Here is an 18,772-nt window from a genome sequence, read left to right as displayed (position 1 = left end):
CTACCCTCCCCCTCTCCACTTCTTTCTTTCTCTTTTTGTCTTCCCTCCTCTCCCTTCCCTACTTTTCTCTCTCCCTTTCCCCTTATTAAAGGTAAAATCTATGGGTTATAAGCTCCTAATGGAGCTATAATGTGATTTTCTAGAGATTGTAAGAACTTAGTTCTAATTGATCTAAGAGACTTTAATATTCATTGCATTTCGGTGTATTCATTAGCATTTCCCCTAAGGGGGTCTGTTTGATAATGTTTGTATGCTATAACTGTGAACTTGTTCTTACTCAATAAACACCCTTGAAACGAAAGCCTTAAAATTATTATTGTATTGTGAGACTTGCTACTGTTTATGTGTTAGACTAGTTCCCAGGTGTTGAAACCAAGGACTTCACACCTAAGACTAGGAGATTGCTACATTGCTACTTTTTATGTGTTAGACTAGTTCCCAGGTGTTGAAACCAAGGACTTCACACCTAGATTAGGATTGACATATATACTGTTACCTGTTATGATCTCTGGCTTTCCTGACCACTCTCCTGCTTACTGATTCAGTACCTTTGCCTATCTGATTACCTGTTGCCAACATTTGCCTGTACCCGGATACCGAATCAGTCTTCCGTCTCTGTACCTTATCTGTCCGTGGCTTGTCTGACCTTTCTGGCTGTCACTCATCCCTTGGGTGATCAGCCTTACTGTACTGTCCGTGACACTTGCTCTTCAGGTGTTCATTAGCTGCGAGGGTCACCTGCTCCTCAGAAGACCATCTTGCAGCTCAGGCAGTGGTCTCAACCTTTTAGGAGTCCACTGGCTGCAGTACAGTTTGATTCCCAGTCCATCGGGGAATCCTTGGCTGTAGCACAGTCTGATTCCCTGCTCCTCAGGGAATCCTTGGCTGCAGCCCGATCACATCTCTCATTTCAACAGTTACCACTCTTGCAGCCCAGTCAGTGGTCCCTGTCCCTCAGGCGTCCACTGGCTGCAGTACCATCTGATTTCCTGCTCCTTAGGGAATCCTCCGCTTCAGTTCTATTATACCTCTCTTTCACTCAGTTCCCTCGCCTGCAGCCCAGCAAGTGGTCCCTGCTCCTCAGGGGTCCACTGGCTACAGTACTATCCAAGGTTCCCTGCTACTCAGGGAATTCTCTGCTGCAGTACAGTCTGTATCTCCTCCACATAAGGAGATCATCTTCAGCACAGTCAGTGGTAACCTGCCCCTCAGGGGTCCACTGGCTGCAGTACAGTCTGATTCACTGCTCTTCAGGGAATCCCTGGCTGCAGTAGTGTCTGTATCTCCCACTCCTCGGGAGATAACTTCTCTGTTTACTGTTGCACCAAACACATTATCACATTGGGTGTCCTGTGTCTAGCTATACTAGTATTATTGGTGATTCTGCAGATCACCACATAATCAGGTATAGCATCTGTATTATTGGTGATACTGCAGATCACCAATAATCAGAGAAAACTCTGTGTTGCTGACACCAATCATTACAAAATGGTGAAGCGCCTAATCACACCACGCATTTTGATGTAAAAGGGCCCTTATAACACATCCCAACTCAAATTGCTTACCAGGTATTTTTGAAATCAAATCCTCAGTGACACCACGCCGTGACATCATGCCAATCAGAAAACACTGTAAAGGCTGGGTGTATCAGATTCCTTCCAGTCACTCAGTTTGTGCAGGTGTAGAAAATAAGTAACAAATGTTCCTGATCTGTACAGCTAATTATGCACTTATGAAGATGAAAGTACCTAGGCTGTCTGTAATAGTGTTGATCATAATGTGTAATTTCGCTTTTGTGAATTTTTGCTAAATGTTTGCAATTATGATTCTGATCGGAATTATGATTTTGTGGGTAATCTTGATTTCACATAATGTTCGCAAAAAGACAAAATACGAATCCACTAATGTGCGGTCACCAGACACCATTGAAGTCTATGGGCATAAAAAACTTAGATTTTCAGAAAATGACACGTCATTGCAAATTTATCCATCATAATTATGACCATGTGCAAGCTTAAAGGGATACTTAAGCCAGGAATAAAAAAAATCAGTTTTACTTTCCTGGGGCTTCTAGCAGCCCCCTCCAGCTGTCCCGTGCCCTTGCAGCCCCCTCCGGTCCCCTGCCACCAGCTAGTTTTGTTTTTGCTGACAGACCCGACAGGCCTGGCCAAGCATATTTTTCTTTGCATTCCCGTCCACAATAGCGACCTGCGCCTGTGCAGGACGCTATTGAGGATGGGAACATGAAGAAGGATACGCGTGGCCGGCGCAGGCGCAGAAAGCCTGCCGACTCCCTGTCAGCAAAAACGAAAGCAGCTGGCGGTGGGGGACCGGAGGCTTTGTGAGTGACTGCGAGGGCATGGAATGGCTTCAGAATGGCTGGTAGAAGCCCCAGGCAAGTAAAACAGATTTTTTATTCCTGGCTTAAGTGTCCCTTTAACTTCACAATAGTTTGAAATTTCACATTGCGATTTTGCAACATAATTCTGAATTTCGCTGCAAAATTACTTACTATGCAAAATTTTAGCTCATCATTAGTCTATACTGAAAAGTCATACAACAAAGAGTACAGATTCGAGACTAGAAAAGTAATGATATTTGGGCTTATAGTCCATTTTTGAAATTCACAGCACCCAAATTTCCCTAATTGCAGCCCTTTCCAATCCATTTTTGAGATCGTCCCCCCAGCACTTTAATCCGCTGTGTATTGGGCATGTGGGTGATCCCAATGATCTCTGCTGGGGAGAGCCGGTGGTGTCTCTACCTCCTCTTACTATTGTGAGGAGGTGACCTGTCCATCAGCAGAGGGTGCTAGCTTGCGCACTATCTCCTCCCCACATTGCATGTGTGCCAGTGTAGTACGTCATTACATAGTGATGAAGGGGATCAAAGTGTTGTACTTAGTCGAATGCCTAGTACACACAATGCAATTTCCCATCAGATAGATGGGTCGATCATTTCTGACAGATCCGATCGGATTTCCAATTGATTTTCTGATTGATTTTCTGATCACTTCTATGCAAATCGATCAGAAAAATGATCGGAAATCAGATCGAACCTGTCAGAAATTATCTATTCGACCCATCTGACAGGAAATTGCATGGTGTGTACCAGGCTTAATTCTTTGATCTGCAGGGATATATGCTGTGCCAGATTATATCTGACAATGGTACCTCTATCGGCAGCCATTATGTTCCTTTCTTATGTCCGACAACAGGATCTGGAGGGATTAATCCAATGTTGGATTAGGTCTGATAGTGTATTAAAAAGTGTTATTTCATAATTATTTAGGGGAAGATTAACATCTTGAGTTCACATGCTAACCCGCCCTGTAGATTCTCTGGCTGCCCTCATTCTTTGGTCGGCCCGGTTGTCACCTCTCCCCTGTTCTATGTACCCACACTGATTACCCTGGAGCTGTGCTGATGTCACCGCTCCGGAGCATTGAGAGCTGGATAGCAGTACCATCCAGCCCACCATGATACCAGGGGTGGTGACATCAGCACGACACCAGGATGGTGAACACAGGTTCATAAACTCATTACAGTCGCCTCTCAGCACAATGGCACCTCTAGGCTCATGCCCAGAGTGTTTTTAATTCTTTTCATAAAGAAACTGGCAGTGTGTTTCCATATTTTGGGCTAGCGGTAATAGAATGTGTATGTGTTGATACATTCCTTTGTAAGACTGTCCCGATTAAATTGCTAATTAAAAAAAGAAAGGCATAATGAGGCTTGCTGTATCGCTGGTGCCAGCTGTAAAGTTTGATCATGAACCGAACCCTGAGGACAGACACAATAGGCCAGCACAAAACACCCAAACATCTCTCTTCTGATCTGAGCAGGAACATCAGTGGAAGCATTGAGCACTCAAACTACAAAGAGAACTTTTATTTTTACATAATAATACTAATATGAAGATCAAATACTGTACAAAGCAAAAGTGCTTCCAGACTGAAGTTATTCATAAAGAGACCCTATCGGCAGATGACTGAATACTGTGGCTTTGGTGTCACGCAACACGAAAACATCTTCATTCGGATATTCTCATGGAAGTCTTCTGAGCTCTGGATGGGGTCTCTATAACTTTTAGTGCAAACAAGCAAAAAATAAGGGATTTTTTTTTTATAAATTGCACATAGATAAGTATTGTTATTCCTACCTGTCCTTTTAACACTTACCAGTAGCCTTAACTTTTCTTAAGCAATGCCACCAGTTGCTGGAGTTAACCATGTGACAAGGAGTTGAGACAATTATTTTTAGCCATTCCCCCATAAACACTTATTCACTTATTTGTTGTTCTTTACAGGAATCAGTCTGATGAAGGCTTCATAGCCGAACGCTTACTGCTTTTCTTCTAATTTAGCCAATAAATGGCGTCATCGTGATTCAAAACTTCCTGCTTTTGTTGTTCTTTTCGATGCAGAGAACAAAAAAACATAGATTTGTTGGTTCCACGTATCCACAGACATGGGGTTTCTTCCTATGGTACCACATGGCCACCCAATGTCCGCCATGTTTTTGGCAGTGATGAACTGAAGCTGTAATTTTGTGCTGTACGTCTTGGTAAAGATATCTACAATCAAGCTTTGTACAAGGCTCCACACACATTAAAACACTGTTTTTGTGCTTCTGAGAACACTGAATGAACAAACTTGGATCCTGAAATTTTAGGTCCTTTTCTTCGTTTTGGCCCATAAAATAATATTCATGGTTATGCAGTCTCCTTTATCCATCCAGTCTTCACCATACATTAAAAATATTTTTTTCCTGGTGGTTTGCAACGGTCAGCGGTCATCATAGCCACATGGCTAATGAATAAAGATGAGCTTTTGTGACATCAATAAGTTGAGCAGATAAGGTTTTTTTGGCTATTTCACCGAAATCGTCTTTAGCATTTCTATTCCAGGACAAACATTAGGTCCTTTAGAATACCATCTTGGGTAGGTGCTCCAGAGCCATGATGTCACCACCGCCTTGTTGTCTCTTGCTCACAGGGACGATGTTGTGGAGTCCACCACTTCACGACCATTGCAGACGGTTGGAACATACTGCACTGTTGAACCTTCAAGGACAAAAAAGACGTGTTATAAAGTGTTTGAAGAGCAAAAACCTTTGCATGAAAACGACCACCTAAACTGTATATTTTGGTATAAAGATGTTTATTGTTATAAACATAAAGTTGTACATTTGAAGGTAGCAGCACAATGGTAGCAGTGAAATAGTTAAACAGTATACAACCCATCCATGCTTCAGGGTACAATCGGCAATAAGCCAAACGAAATAGAACAGAGAGGAAAAAAATAACAAAATCCAATAAACCAACCACATGATTTGCTCCATTATGCCTAAGGTAGGCTGTACTAAAAAGGCAGAATAACTGTCAGAGTGATAAGACCAGTTTCCAGAAGGTGGCAATAAGCTACACGTTCATATTGTGTGTAAAGCTTGTCTGATTAAACAAGACTAGCACAGTGCATTTTCTCCATTAGCACAATCCTATCTACTCTTTCCTTAAAGGATACCTGAGCTAAGTCTGTTAAAGAGAACCCGAGGTGACAGTGATATGAAGTCTGCCATATTTATTTCCTTTTAAGCAATACTAGTTGCCTGACAGCCCTGCTGATCTATTTGGCTGCGTTAGTGTCTGAATTACACGTGAAACAAGCATGCAGCTAATCTCGAAAGTTCTGACAATAATGTCAGAAACGCAGATCTGCATATGCTTGTTCAGGGTCTATGGCTACAAGTATTAGAGGCTGAGGGTCAGCAGGACAGCCAAGCAACTGGTATTGCTTAAAAGGAAATAAATATGGCAGCCTCCATATCCCTCTCACTTTGGGTTCTCGTTAAAATGGAGGCTACTGCAATATGTGGGAATGAGTTTTGAGGCTTACCACCAGGGGCGTAGCAATAGGGGGCGCAGAGGTGGCGACCGCATTGGGGCCCTTGGGCCAGAGAGGCCCCTAGGGGCTCTCCCTCACCTGCAATATTAGCTCTCTATTGGTCCTGTGCTCATAATAATCACGTCTATAGATACGTTCAATAGTGGTAATCATTAACTAATTGTTCCCCATCCCCTTCTTGCATCTCTGACACTGTAGTTGCCATGGGCAGATTTGGGTGCACTGTATCAATAGTTATGTATAGAGTGCTTAGGGGGCCCCAATGTAAAACTTGCATCAAGACCCACAGCTCCTTACCTTTGCCACTGCTTACCATTCTTCCTGTTTACTACCGCTGCAAAAGGCCCCGTTAGTGGCCGATACTTGGCCAAGTCACCAACCTTTACCTTAGACATAATAAGGGGCCCATACACCTAACGATTTTCCCGCCGATATGCAGCCGATCCGATCACAGTGATCGAATCGGTTGTGAAATCGCCGCCCACACCGCTGACAGAACGATCGATTTCCGTCCGAAATCGATCGTTCCCATCGATTCCCGTCGATCCGTCCGTGCGGAAGATTTTTCTCGATCGACGGCGGGTCGGGAGTGTGTCGATAGCGGCGTTCGAATGCCCGATGACCGACGCAATACAGCGGGTATGCATTACCTGTTCCGCCGGCGCGACTCCCCTGGTCCCCGCTGTCTTCTTTCCGCACTGGGTTCCGGACCGCTGCAGCTACACAGAACTTCCATGTCCCGGCCGGAAGTTTAAATAGTAGAGCGCCCTCTACTGTTTAAACTTCCCCTGGACAGGAAGTTCAGTAGCTGCAGGAACGGTCCGGAGCCCGGAGCGGAGAACAAGACAGCGGGGACCAGGGGAGTCGTGCCGGCGGAACAGGTAATGTATGAGGGGGGGGGGGGGGGCAGCAGCAGTGGCAGCTCCACAGATTGTGATTGGTTTCAGGTTGAAATCGATTCACAATCTGTTTGCAGTAAAGGTGGCCATACGATCCCTCTCTGATCAGATTCGATCAGAGAGGGATCTATCTGTTGGTCGAATCTGATGGCAAATCAATTAGTGTATGGCCACCTTTAGGCTGCACATGCACAGTATGTCCGATTGGCCCTCTTCCCCTGTACTGAAATCTGAATGGCAGCACTAATGCCAGGAATTCAGGAGCAAGGGGGGCTGATCAAACATACTGTCCAGCTTTAGTTCTTTAGGTTAATTTTATTTTCAGGGGCAGAGAAGCTTTCTAGGGCTGGGTTCACACTTGAATGGGTTTGTGCCATGGACATCGGTTGTCAGCATCAACCCTCTTGTTTCCTTTAAAGATCTAGCACACTGGATCTCTAAGGAACGGCCAAGTGCATAGTTCTCCTCCTTATTGCACCATGGTCCCCCCCCCCTCCCCATAACAACAGGACACACCACTCGGCTGTAGCAGAGGGATGTGTCTGTATGAGCTCATGCCCAGAACTGCTGCCCTAGGAGTCAAGTAGTCCTCCTGATTCCTTGGGAGGACAGTTATAGTTTGTGTACCCACGTTGACAAGGTAGGTGACCATTCAGAAGTGCTAGTGTCTGGTTGTTACCACTGCCAATACTATCCAAATATATTTTGGTCTAGCTACAGCTGCCAGTTGTGGTAACTCAATCACTGCAACTCTGTCACCCATGTAAATCATTACTGACCCTTGCATTCAAATCTTGTGCATGCAATGAGTGGATTACCCAATATTATTTTTCATATATATATATATATATATATATATATATATATATATATATATATATATATATAGCGCCAACATCTTCCATAGCACTGTACATATTACAAAACAAATAGTGGGGAACAGATGCACGAGATGTTCAAGACTCTGTAAGATCAGGACATACAAATACATACAAGTTGATGTGTGGTTTGAGACATGCCCAATAATGGTACATGTTCATACAATAAATTAGAGATAAATAAGAAACACTAGGAGGAGGTCCTGGACCTTGTGAGCTTTCCATTTAGAAGGTAGTGCGTTGGAGACATTAAGGAAGGAGACACTGGGGTTAGTTGATGAGGCAGTCATTTTGCTATCTATAGCAAATTATAGGCTAGTCTGAAAAGGTGTGTTTTGAGTTTACATGTGAAGGTTTACAACCTCAGAGCATGTTGGACTTGCTGTAGGAGAGCTTCCAAAGTAGAGGTGATGCTTGTAAGACATCCAGGAATGAGAGGAGATTACTAAGCTAGATTACAAGAAGGTCTCCTGGGAGAAGAAAAGGTTCCGGCTGGTATGGTATCTGGAGATTATTGACGACATGTATGGAGGTGACAATTTATGCAGAGCATTGTATGATAGGGTCAGGGTGAAGAAATGGTTACCAAACTGGATCCTTTGAGTAACTGGTAGCCAATGGAGAGAGGAGAAGGAGAAGAGGTGAATGAGCCAGGCATTAACGTTCAGTCGGGGCTGGAGGGGTGCCAGTCTGTTTTTTGTAGACCACAGAGTAGGGTGCTACAGACGGGATATGATTAGAGCATGTACAAGCATTTTAGTGGCTTCTTGTGAAAGACAGGGACAGAGTTTTTGAGATGGAAGTGGCAGGAGGTAGTTAATGTGTTAGCATGTGGTCTAAATGAGAAGTCTATATCACCCATGTGACATAGACCTGAGTCCAGTAAAGTTCTGCCCACATGGACAGTGACATATGGCAGGGAGTTAGCAGAGCACAGAGTCACATGACATGAGAGAGGAGATCTCTACAGAAGCCCTGTGACAAACCTGCTGAATCTAGTATATTATGTGAAATTCAGATTAAGTTAATTTGCGAGGACTTTCAGATGTATCGCTCCTGGAAAACCATGAACATTTTTCCACTGACAGACTCTACTGGTGGTGGCCTGGATTTGCTCTTTAATTATAATTAGCTGCCCAGAAGCGCTGACACCCCGGAGTGTGAAATGGGTGTTATTCTTGGTTGATCTTTTGTTACTGGCCTTTTAATCATCTTCTGGAGCCCTTATGGTTTTTCTGACTTCAGAGGAACGCTATTACTTTAATACGCCTGTAGGGGGTGGTATTAATGAGCACTTTGTTAACTCTCTCGTTAGTGAGAATGTGGACTCTCTGCAGGTTAATGGGCAGCCAGCGGCTCCTGCGGGGACAGGAATTAAAACTGAGCCATTAAAAGAGTCCCCAGGGCCTAGCGGAGAGGAGATAACAATAAAGGCGGTGGGGAGGGGATGCATTCATAGCGCATTGCTTCACATCGGAGCGCTGTGCCTAATGGCAGTAACGTATGTGAGCACCGCTCTTGTCTTCTCCTCTGCGCTGTCTCTGTCTGGATAATGAAGGCCCTTTAGCCTCTCCTGGTAGCAGCCGGGCTTGAATGACCCACTCTCTGAAGGAAACAGCTGGCTTTGTTTCTGGCCTCTCATTAAAACGTATCTAGGAAAGCTGTGGCACTGTACATTCTGTAAAACCAAAGGTCCCAGCATGCAAGTCTGTGTTTTTATAACACATAGCTATCTCTTCCCATATCAGTAAAATCACACTTCATATTACAGCATTGCACCTTAGCTTGCCTTCAATACAACCTAATTTCCCCCAAAATCTGGGACGCAGTGTAAAGTGTACATCACGTGATTCTTATATATTATTAGAAACGGTACAAAGAAAATAAAGTACATAGCCTCATTTTAAATGTGATGTTAGAAAAACATTCACGAAAATTTGGGACGAGGCGTGTTTACTTTCTTTGTTGAGTCATCTCTTTATTTCCCAAAGCTCAGGGACGGATATCTGGCAAGGCCACCAAGGTCCGGGCCTTGGGCGGCTGAAGCCCGAGGCGACACCTGGACGTGAAACAGGGTTTGCTGCATATGAAAGAAAAGGCTGCAAATGGGGAGCAACACAGGAAAAGGAAAGCTGATGTCCAAGAGAGCTGTGCATGAAAGAGAGGGTCTGCAGTGCAGATATGATATACATCAAAGAGGGGGTGGCACATGGAATTGGAGGGGCACTACTGCGCTTGGAAGGGGAGCCCCAATATACTTGGCCTAGGGGCAAAAAAAAGTATAAATCTAGACTTGTCAAAGCTCTGTAAAGTTTCATGATTGAGGAGACCAATTGTTATAGTTTTCAAAGTTAAATTTTGTACTGCACTTACTTAAAGGATACCTGACCCGAGCAAAGCTAACTAAGGTAAGTACAGAGGTGTGTTCATGCTGGATCCACATACCTTTGCGCGTTGTCCGTTCCTTTCCTTGTTCCCTCCGTCCCCGTAAGGAGAAATGTGACTTTTAATTAAAAAAAAAAAACAAAGACAGGCTTGCAGTGATGATCCCTCCCATCTCCTTCCCTCAAGGGGAGTGAATGTGGCGGAGAATAGGAGGAAATGGGAGGGTGATAGGAGGAAACATCACCACATGCCTGCCTCTTCCTGTCTGAAAACGTGACTTTAGAACACAGTCAAATTTTCAAGTAGTGATTACAGGGATCGGGGAGGACAATAAAATGAACGGACAATGCACAGAGGTATGTGGATCTTGCATGAATAAACTTCTGTACTTACCTTAGGTAGCTTTGCCTCAGGTCAAGTGTCCTTTAATAGAGGATTGCAGCTGCTTGACAGGTCATATTATAATAATATTTTCAGCGGGTACCAGGTCCTGACTGTAGACAGACTGGTTTAGCACCCAGTCAGCCATACTGTTGTAATACATGCAGGAGGCTGTTAGCCATTGTTCTGCGCAATAGCAAGGCTTTGGCTGATGTAGAAAACTGGAAGGCAGCAAATGTTGCTCCAAACTCTTTATGTACCTGTGAGGAAGCACGGAAAAGCAGCCGATTGCTCTCAGAGCATGGCGGCGCGGCGTGGAGGAACCTCCGCATGCCGCGTGAACAGAGAACGCGGAGAAGCCGCCACGTGCAGTGCGACGGCTCCCGCGGCAGGCAGCGGAGACGGCGCTGGTGTGGCTGGGACTCATAGTCCCTCTGGGTTTAGAGTGACGCGCGCGCGCGCACTGAGGCAGTGAATATATGGCAGCCAGAGGTGAGTCAGCTGACCAGGCTGGTCAGCTGACTCTGGCTCCGCTCCTCATTGGTCCAGCACTTAGGGAGGTGCTGGAGAGATGCCTGTGTATATATACTGCCGGCTGTTCAGTTGCTGGTTGTCTGGCGTTGCAATCATTACGTGGTAGCACGCAGACCTGAGTCAGATCCGAAAGTGTGCCGGGACCAGCTGGAGCTGTAATCCTACACTTAGCTAGATTATTGATAGTTTAAAGTACTAGTTTGATTGTGATTATCTGTTATGACCTTCTGCCTGTCTGACCATTCTCCTGAACTCTGATCCTGTACTTTGTCATTCTGATACTCTGTTGCCGAATCCCGGCTCGTCCTTAGACTCTGCATCTGCCTTCTGATTTTGTACCTCGATATTTCTGATACCCTGTGGCCGAACCCTGCCTGTACGTTAGACTTCGCTTCTGCCTTCTGTATCTGTACTTTATCTGTCTGTGTGTATACGACCTGGCTTGTCCGACCTCGAGAACCGACCTTGCTGTTAGAGGCGGTTCCCAGTCCTAATAGTGACACCTCCTCTTGAGTGTCACTATCAGTATAGTCCTTCCTACTGTCAACCTGACTCCTCCCTCATAGGAGAGTCCAGGCCTTCGGAAGGAATCTGTGCAGTACTCCTTACTGCTTTGAGGCTTGTCCTCTAAGTATTACTGTTACACCAAACACTACACTCTACTCAGGTGTCCAGAGGTTAGCTAGTATATTGGATTATCGGTGATACTGCAGATCATCTATAATCTGGTATATATCTGTATTCCCAGTGATACTGCAGATCACCAGTAATCAGATTCTCTCTGTGTTACACCGATCGTTACAGAACGCCAGACCCAAAAACAAAATGGACGCACGCTCTGGTCCTCTAGGTGAACTTGCCACTTCGGTGGATAATGTCAATCGAGTGCTGGGTGAACACAAAGCATTGATTGAAGCTTTGTCAGGGTCTGTACAAACCCTACAGACGTCAGTGGATGAGGTGCGATCCCCTCCTAGCGTGGACATACGTATGCCCGTTCCTGAACGGTTCTCAGGCCACAGATCTGACTTCCGCAATTTTAGGAGTAGAGTGTTATCATATTTTGAATTGAGACCCCGATCCTCTGGTACTGAAGCCCAGAGAGTCACGTTTATCAAAACCTTATTGTCCGGTGACTCCCAGACTTGGGCGTATAGCCTGCCCCTCGGAGACACAGCTCTGACCTCGGTAGAGGAATTCTTTAAAGCCATGGCAGTAATTTACGACGACCCGAACCTTGCCGCGACCTCTGAGCGGAAGCTCAAACTTTTACGGCAAGGCAAGGGTCCAGTCGAAGAGTATGCGGCCGAATTTCGAAGGTGGTCAGTTACGGCCAGGTGGGACACCTATGCCCTGTTGGATTGCTTCCTGTCTGGGTTATCGGATGAGGTCTCCGACTTAATGTTAAGTCAGCCCGAGCCCAAAACAGTCGATGAGGCCATCTCATCGGCCATTCGAATCGACCGTAGGCTACGCCATCAGAGACAGACTAGGGGCAGTCATCGTGTCAGGTTGACATCTTACGGGGCACCTCCCGCTGCACCCCTAGTAACTCCATCTCCTTCTGTCTCATCTTCTCCGGTCTTGCCTCCACCTGAGCCGATGCAGATCGGTCGGTCAAAGTTGACCCAACTGGAGAGAAGACGGAGAATGTCTGAACAATTATGTTTGTACTGTGGTGAACGGGGCATAGGGTACGAGACTGCCCTATTAAGCCGAATAAGCCGGGAAACGCTACCGCCTAGGAGTTGTAAGGGGTAACACCCTAGGCGCCCGATGCATACCCCTAGAAGAAAAATGGTTGCTTTTTCCCTGTACGGTTACATGGGAGGATAAGACCGAGGCCACGGAAGCCTTCATTGATTCAGGCTCCGCGGCTAATTTTATGAATGTTGACTTTGCCAAGAGATTGGGTATTCCGCTCACAGCGGTAGACCCACCCATCCAGGTTACGGCAGTGGACGATTCTCCTCTGCAGAGGAATCATCCACTGTCCCAGACACCAGAAATAGGAATCACGGTGGGGGGTTTACATTGGGAGAGATTACAGTTTTTTGTGTTACACATGTCTACGTCCACCATTATACTTGGTATGCCATGGCTGCGCCTTCATTCTCCGCATATCGATTGGGCAACCGGGCAATTAATTTCCTGGTCAGATCATTGTTTTCAACAATGTTTAGGAAAAATGACTTTGGGCCAAACCAAGATACTGGTGGAGGGGGTTCCTGAGCAGTATTTAGATTATTCTGACGTATTTTGTCCCAAGGCAGCAGATAAATTACCCCCACATTGCCCTTTCGATTGTCCCATTGATCTCCGTTCAGGTTGTATGCCCCCCCGGGGGCATTTGTACAATTTATCTGGGCCCGAAAAATTGGCCATGCAAGAATATATCCGTGAGAATTTGGCCAAAGGCTTCATTCGCCCGTCCCGGTCGCCTGCCGGGGCAGGGTTCTTTTTTGTAAAAAAAAAAGACGGAGGTCTGCGACCCTGTATTGATTACCGAGGCCTGAATAAAATCACTGTGAAGAATCGCTATCCGTTACCTTTGATGGATGATTTATTTACAAAGGTCACGAGAGCTAAAATCTTCTCGAAGTTGGATCTAAGGGGTGCATACAACCTGGTCCGCATTAGAAAGGGCGATGAATGGAAGATGGCCTTCATCACACCCGACGGGCATTACGAGTACTTAGTGATGCCCTTCGGGTTGTGTAATGCGCCGGCCGTCTTCCAAGAATTAATTAATGAGGTATTCAGAGAGGTGTTGGGCAGATTTGTTCTGGTGTACCTCGACGATATATTGATTTACTCTGACAACCTCTCTGAACACAGGATCCATGTCAAATTTGTGCTGAACAAGCTGAGACAAAATATGCTGTACGCCAAGTTGGAAAAATGTATTTTTGAGGTGACATCCGTCACATTTCTGGGGTATGTGATTTCTACCTCAGGTCTGTCAATGGACCCTGCTAAAGTCACAGCTGTCCTGGAGTGGCCACAGCCTGTGGGGCTGAGGGCCCTCCAGAGATTCCTGGGTTTTGCAAATTACTATAGGAGGTTTATAAAAGGGTACTCCACGATCATTGCACCTCTTACCAGTCTCACAAGAAAGGGGGCAGATACTACCCACTGGTCTCCTGAGGCTCAGAATGCATTTTTTACCTAGAAGGAATTGTTTTGTTCCGCACCGATCCTGAGACATGTTGACACTTCTTATCCTTTCATTGTTGAGGTTGATGCCACGGAGGTCGGGGTGGGGGCTGTGCTGTCTCAGCGGTCAGGCTTACAGGGAAGACTACACCCCTGTGCTTACTTTTCTCGTAGGTTCTCTCCGGCGGAGAGGAACTACGATATAGGCAACAGAGAGCTCCTGGCCATTAAATTGGCCTTTGAAGAGTGGCGTCACTGGCTAGAAGGAGCAGAGCACACAATCACAGTTTTCACGGACCACAAGAATTTAGAATACATCGAGGGAGCTAAGAGATTAAGTCCCCGTCAGGCCAGATGGTCTTTATTCTTTACAAGGTTCAGATTCATAATTACTTACACTCCAGGCAGCAAAAACATTAAGGCAGACGCTTTATCCAGGTGTTTTGAGCGAGAGACAGCACAGCCCTCCGTCCCTGAGACTATTGTTCCGCAAAAATTGGTGTTGGCTGCAACCGGTACTTGGGAAGACTGGAAGGAGACATTAAGCCCCGTCCAGCAGGACATCCCGGAAGGGAAGCCAGAAGGGGTTATGTTCATTCCCCTGCCCTTCCGTCTCCAGATTCTAGAGATGTTCCATGCGCATAAAAATGCTGGACATCCCGGAGCAGCCAGAACACAAGATCTTGTAGCCAGGTGTGCCTGGTGGCCCTCCCTGTCAGTTGATTGCAAGGAGTTTGTCAGGGAATGTGCAATATGTGCAAAAGTAAACCCTCCCGGCTGGCACCTGTCGGTACCTTACAGCCTTTGCCCGCCCCGAGTGAACCATGGACCCACTTGTCCATGGATTTTGTGGGCAAGCTCCCCAGGTCTGAAGGCATGTCGGTCATTTGGGTGGTAGTCGACCGCTTCAGCAAGATGGCCCATTTCGTGCCCTTGAAAGGACTCCCCTCGGCCCAGGAATTGGCCGACCTATTTATCATCCACATTTTCCGGCTGCATGGCATTCCGGAAAACATAGTGTCTGATCGGGGAGTCCAATTCATCTCTAGATTCTGGAGGGCATTTTGCCATCAAATGGGCATGAAGCTGTCTTTCTCGTCAGGCTACCACCCACAGAACAATGGGCAGACTGAACGGATTAATCAGTCTTTAGAGCAGTTCTTAAGATGTTACGTTGCGGAGGCACAGAATGACTGGGTAAAATTTCTGGCCTTCGCAGAATTCGCACAGAACAATTTGAAGAGTTCTTCTTCCGGTTTTTCTCCATTCCAGATTGTGACAGGGAGGTCGCCCAAATTCTCCCCCTTGCCAGTTGCCTCTTCTCCGTTTCCAACCCTGGAAGCCTGGCAGAGGGCATGTAAAGACATCTGGGGGACGGTGAAGAGTAATTTGGAAAGGGCATTCCAGAGTCAAAAGGGTCAGGCTGACAAGAGACGTTCGTTAGAATGGAGGTTCCAGCCAGGAGACTTGTTCTGGGTGTCCACACGTCACTTGACCCTGAGACAGCCCTCAGATAAACTGGGTCCCAGGTTTGTGGGTCCATTTTCGGTAGCTAAGAAGATCAACAACGTTACGTATTCCGTTGATCTTCCCGCCAGCATGCGTGGGGTAAGGTCCTTTCACGTATCCCTGCTTAAACCAGCAGTCCATGTGGGCCCCACTCCTCCTCCTCCTGTGATGGTAGATGAACGACCTGAATATGAGGTAGAGAAAATTTTAGATTCACGCATTGTGCAGAACTCAGTACAATATCTGGTGCATTGGAAAGGGTATGGCAATGAGGAGAGACAATGGGTACCTGGGAGTCGCATGCATGCGGACAAATTAAGGAAGGAGTTTCATGCCTTACATCCCGAGAAACCTGGTAGGAGTTGTCCGGAGTCCACTCCTCAGAGGGGGGGTACTGTGAGGAAGCACGGAAAAGCAGCCGCTTGCTCTCAGAGCAGGGCGGCTGCTTCCGCGTCCAGCATGGCGGCGCGGCGTGGAGGAACCTCCGCATGCCGCGTGAACAGAGAACGCGGAGAAGCCGCCGGGTGCAGTGCGACGGCTCCCGCGGCAGGCAGCGGAGACGGCGCTGGTGTGGCTGGGACTCATAGTCCCTCTGGGTTTAGAGTGACGCGCGCGCGCACTGAGGCAGGGAATATATGGCAGCCAGAGGTGAGTCAGCTGACCAGGCTGGTCAGCTGACTCTGGCTCCGCTCCTCATTGGTCCAGCACTTAGGGAGGTGCTGGAGAGATGCCTGTGTATATATACCGACAGCTGTTCAGTTGCTGGTTGTCTGGCGTTGCGATCATTACGTGGTAGCACGCAGACCTGAGTCAGATCCGAAAGTGTGCCGGGACCAGCTGGAGCTGTAATCCTACACTTAGCTAGATTATTGATAGTTTAAAGTACTAGTTTGATTGTGATTATCTGTTATGACCTTCTGCCTGTCTGACCATTCTCCTTAACTCTGATCCTGTACTTTGTCATTCTGATACTCTGTTGCCGAATCCCAGCTCGTCCTTAGACTCTGCATCTGCCTTCTGATTTTGTACCTCGATATTTCTGATACCCTGTTGCCGAACCCTGCCTGTATGTTAGACTTCGCTTCTGCCTTCTGTATCTGTACTTTATCTGTCTGTGTGTATACGACCTGGCTTGTCCGACCTCGAGAACCGACCTTGCTGTTAGAGGCGGTTCCCAGTCCTAATAGTGACACCTCCTCTTGAGTGTCACTATCAGTTTAGTCCTTCCTACTGTCAACCTGACTCCTCCCTCCTAGGAGAGTCCAGGCCTTCGGAAGGAATCTGTGCAGTACTCCTTACTGCTTTGAGGCTTGTCCTCTAAGTATTACTGTTACACCAAACACTACACTCTACTCAGGTGTCCAGAGGTTAGCTAGTATATTGGATTATCGGTGATACTACAGATCATCTATAATCTGGTATATATCTGTATTCCCAGTGATACTGCAGATCACCGGTAATCAGATTCTCTCTGTGTTACACCGATCGTTACAGTATCATTCATCATAATAGTACATTCTTAGATGTGCAACCTACAAGTGACATAAGTACTAACAAACACTAACAATAAACCACTCCAATCTATCATAGATGCTGGCTTTTGAATTGGGCAAGCGATTGACCGGAATCTTACTCCTGAAGGCATGCGCTGGAAGATGGAGTGAGCTGGGTGAGAGGGGTCAGAGGCAATTTTGGTTGCTCTCTTTCTGCACCTGCTAGCGTAAAGATCCTGCAGGGAAGGTAAGCTACAGCCAATTATCCTTTCCGCTGTTCGGATGATGCGCTGCAGCCTCATCTTTTCTCATGCTGAGCAGGAGCCGAACCATACAGTCATAGATGATGTTATGGTGGATTCGATGATTGCAGTGTAAAACTGCACCATTAGATTTTGAGGTAGGCCAAACTTTTTCAGCTGCCGTAGATGGTTCATCCTCTGTTGCGCTTTCTTGACAATAGTGGCAGTGTTGTTGTCCCATTTTAGGTTGTTTGAGATCGTGGACCCAAGAAACTTGAATGACTCTACTTGGGTTATTGTGAATCCATTCATGGTTAAGGGGAGGTGCTGGGGGGGAGATCTCCTAAAGTCTATTATCATCTCCATGGTTTTGAGAGCATTTAGTTCCAAGTTGTTGCTGCTGCACCAGGAGGAAAGCTGTCCCACCACATGCCTATATGCAGACTCGTGCCCGGTTTGTATGAGACCAACTACTGTTGTGTCGTCTGCAAACTTCAGAACCTTAACAGATGGATCTGTGGAGATGCAGTCCTTGGTGTAAAATGAGTAGAGCAGTGGGGAAAGCACACAGCCCTGGGGTGCACCATTACTGACTGTCAGAGTGCTTGATGTGTGTTTATCAATAAATAGCTCTATAGAAGATCTGAAGAAGGCTTTTATGAATAGATCTGCTTTAATGCATGACATGACAGCCAGGAAGGATAGAGAAGTTTCCTTCAGAGTGAAGCATTACAAGTGTTCATTCACCTTTAAACTGGACATTGGAAACCATATTTGGAAGTAAGAGAGCCAAAATATGCAGAACTAAATAATCTTGAAAGGTGATTAGGTAGGATTAGTTGATTCCCTGATTGTTAACTGGAACCCTAAGAAAGATGCTTTATGTGTTAAGATTCCATATGGAACAAGTATCCAACGAAAGTAACAAACGAATTGCCAAAAAGTGCCAGACAAGAACATCCTATCTGGGAAAGTAATTCTTACAAATCTTAAATGTGGCCTCCAGAAATTGTTGAATTAAAGATAAATGTTCCCATTGACTTCCAAACAGACAGTGAACTATTGAGGAACTTGACATTGGCCCCAGATCAAAGCTTACTTAATGAAAGGGTAGAACTTTGGTTAGATAGGGGTTAGATGGACTGTAATATGTACCAGCAATAAAGGAAGTAAACGTATTGCAAATTCTTGAGTATGATTTACTGGTAGTGGATTTTCTTGCATCTACCAGTTTAAGCAACCAATATGTTTTTGCTCTCTTTTTTCAGCATCCAAGTCAGGAGGTGAGGTTTTTCTGTGTTTTTAATGTATGAAGTGTTCCTGGGCCTTACATGAGTGAACTTTTCAGAGGGGAATAGGTGTTCTGTTTGAAGGAACAGCATAAACCATA

General features: G+C 46.0%; 1 protein-coding gene across 4 annotated transcripts in view; it reads right to left on the bottom strand.

Moving 5' to 3' along the window:
- Positions 1-3,869: 3,869 nt before the first annotated feature.
- The window catches only part of GRM2 (glutamate metabotropic receptor 2), a 90,338-nt gene continuing 75,435 nt past the window's right edge, over positions 3,870-18,772 (bottom strand). For all 4 annotated transcript variants that reach the window (XM_068253009.1, XM_068253008.1, XM_068253010.1 and 1 more), the window contains exon 6: positions 3,870-5,064. In XM_068253009.1, coding sequence (XP_068109110.1) covers positions 4,991-5,064 — 74 coding nt within the window. In that variant the 3' untranslated portion in view covers positions 3,870-4,990. The remainder of the gene's footprint in view (positions 5,065-18,772) is intronic.

Source organism: Hyperolius riggenbachi, chromosome 9 (assembly GCF_040937935.1).
Source record: "Hyperolius riggenbachi isolate aHypRig1 chromosome 9, aHypRig1.pri, whole genome shotgun sequence".
Classification (NCBI taxonomy): domain Eukaryota; kingdom Metazoa; phylum Chordata; class Amphibia; order Anura; family Hyperoliidae; genus Hyperolius; species Hyperolius riggenbachi.
Note: the sequence above shows the minus strand (reverse complement) of the source record. Positions and strands in the feature narration are given on the sequence as shown.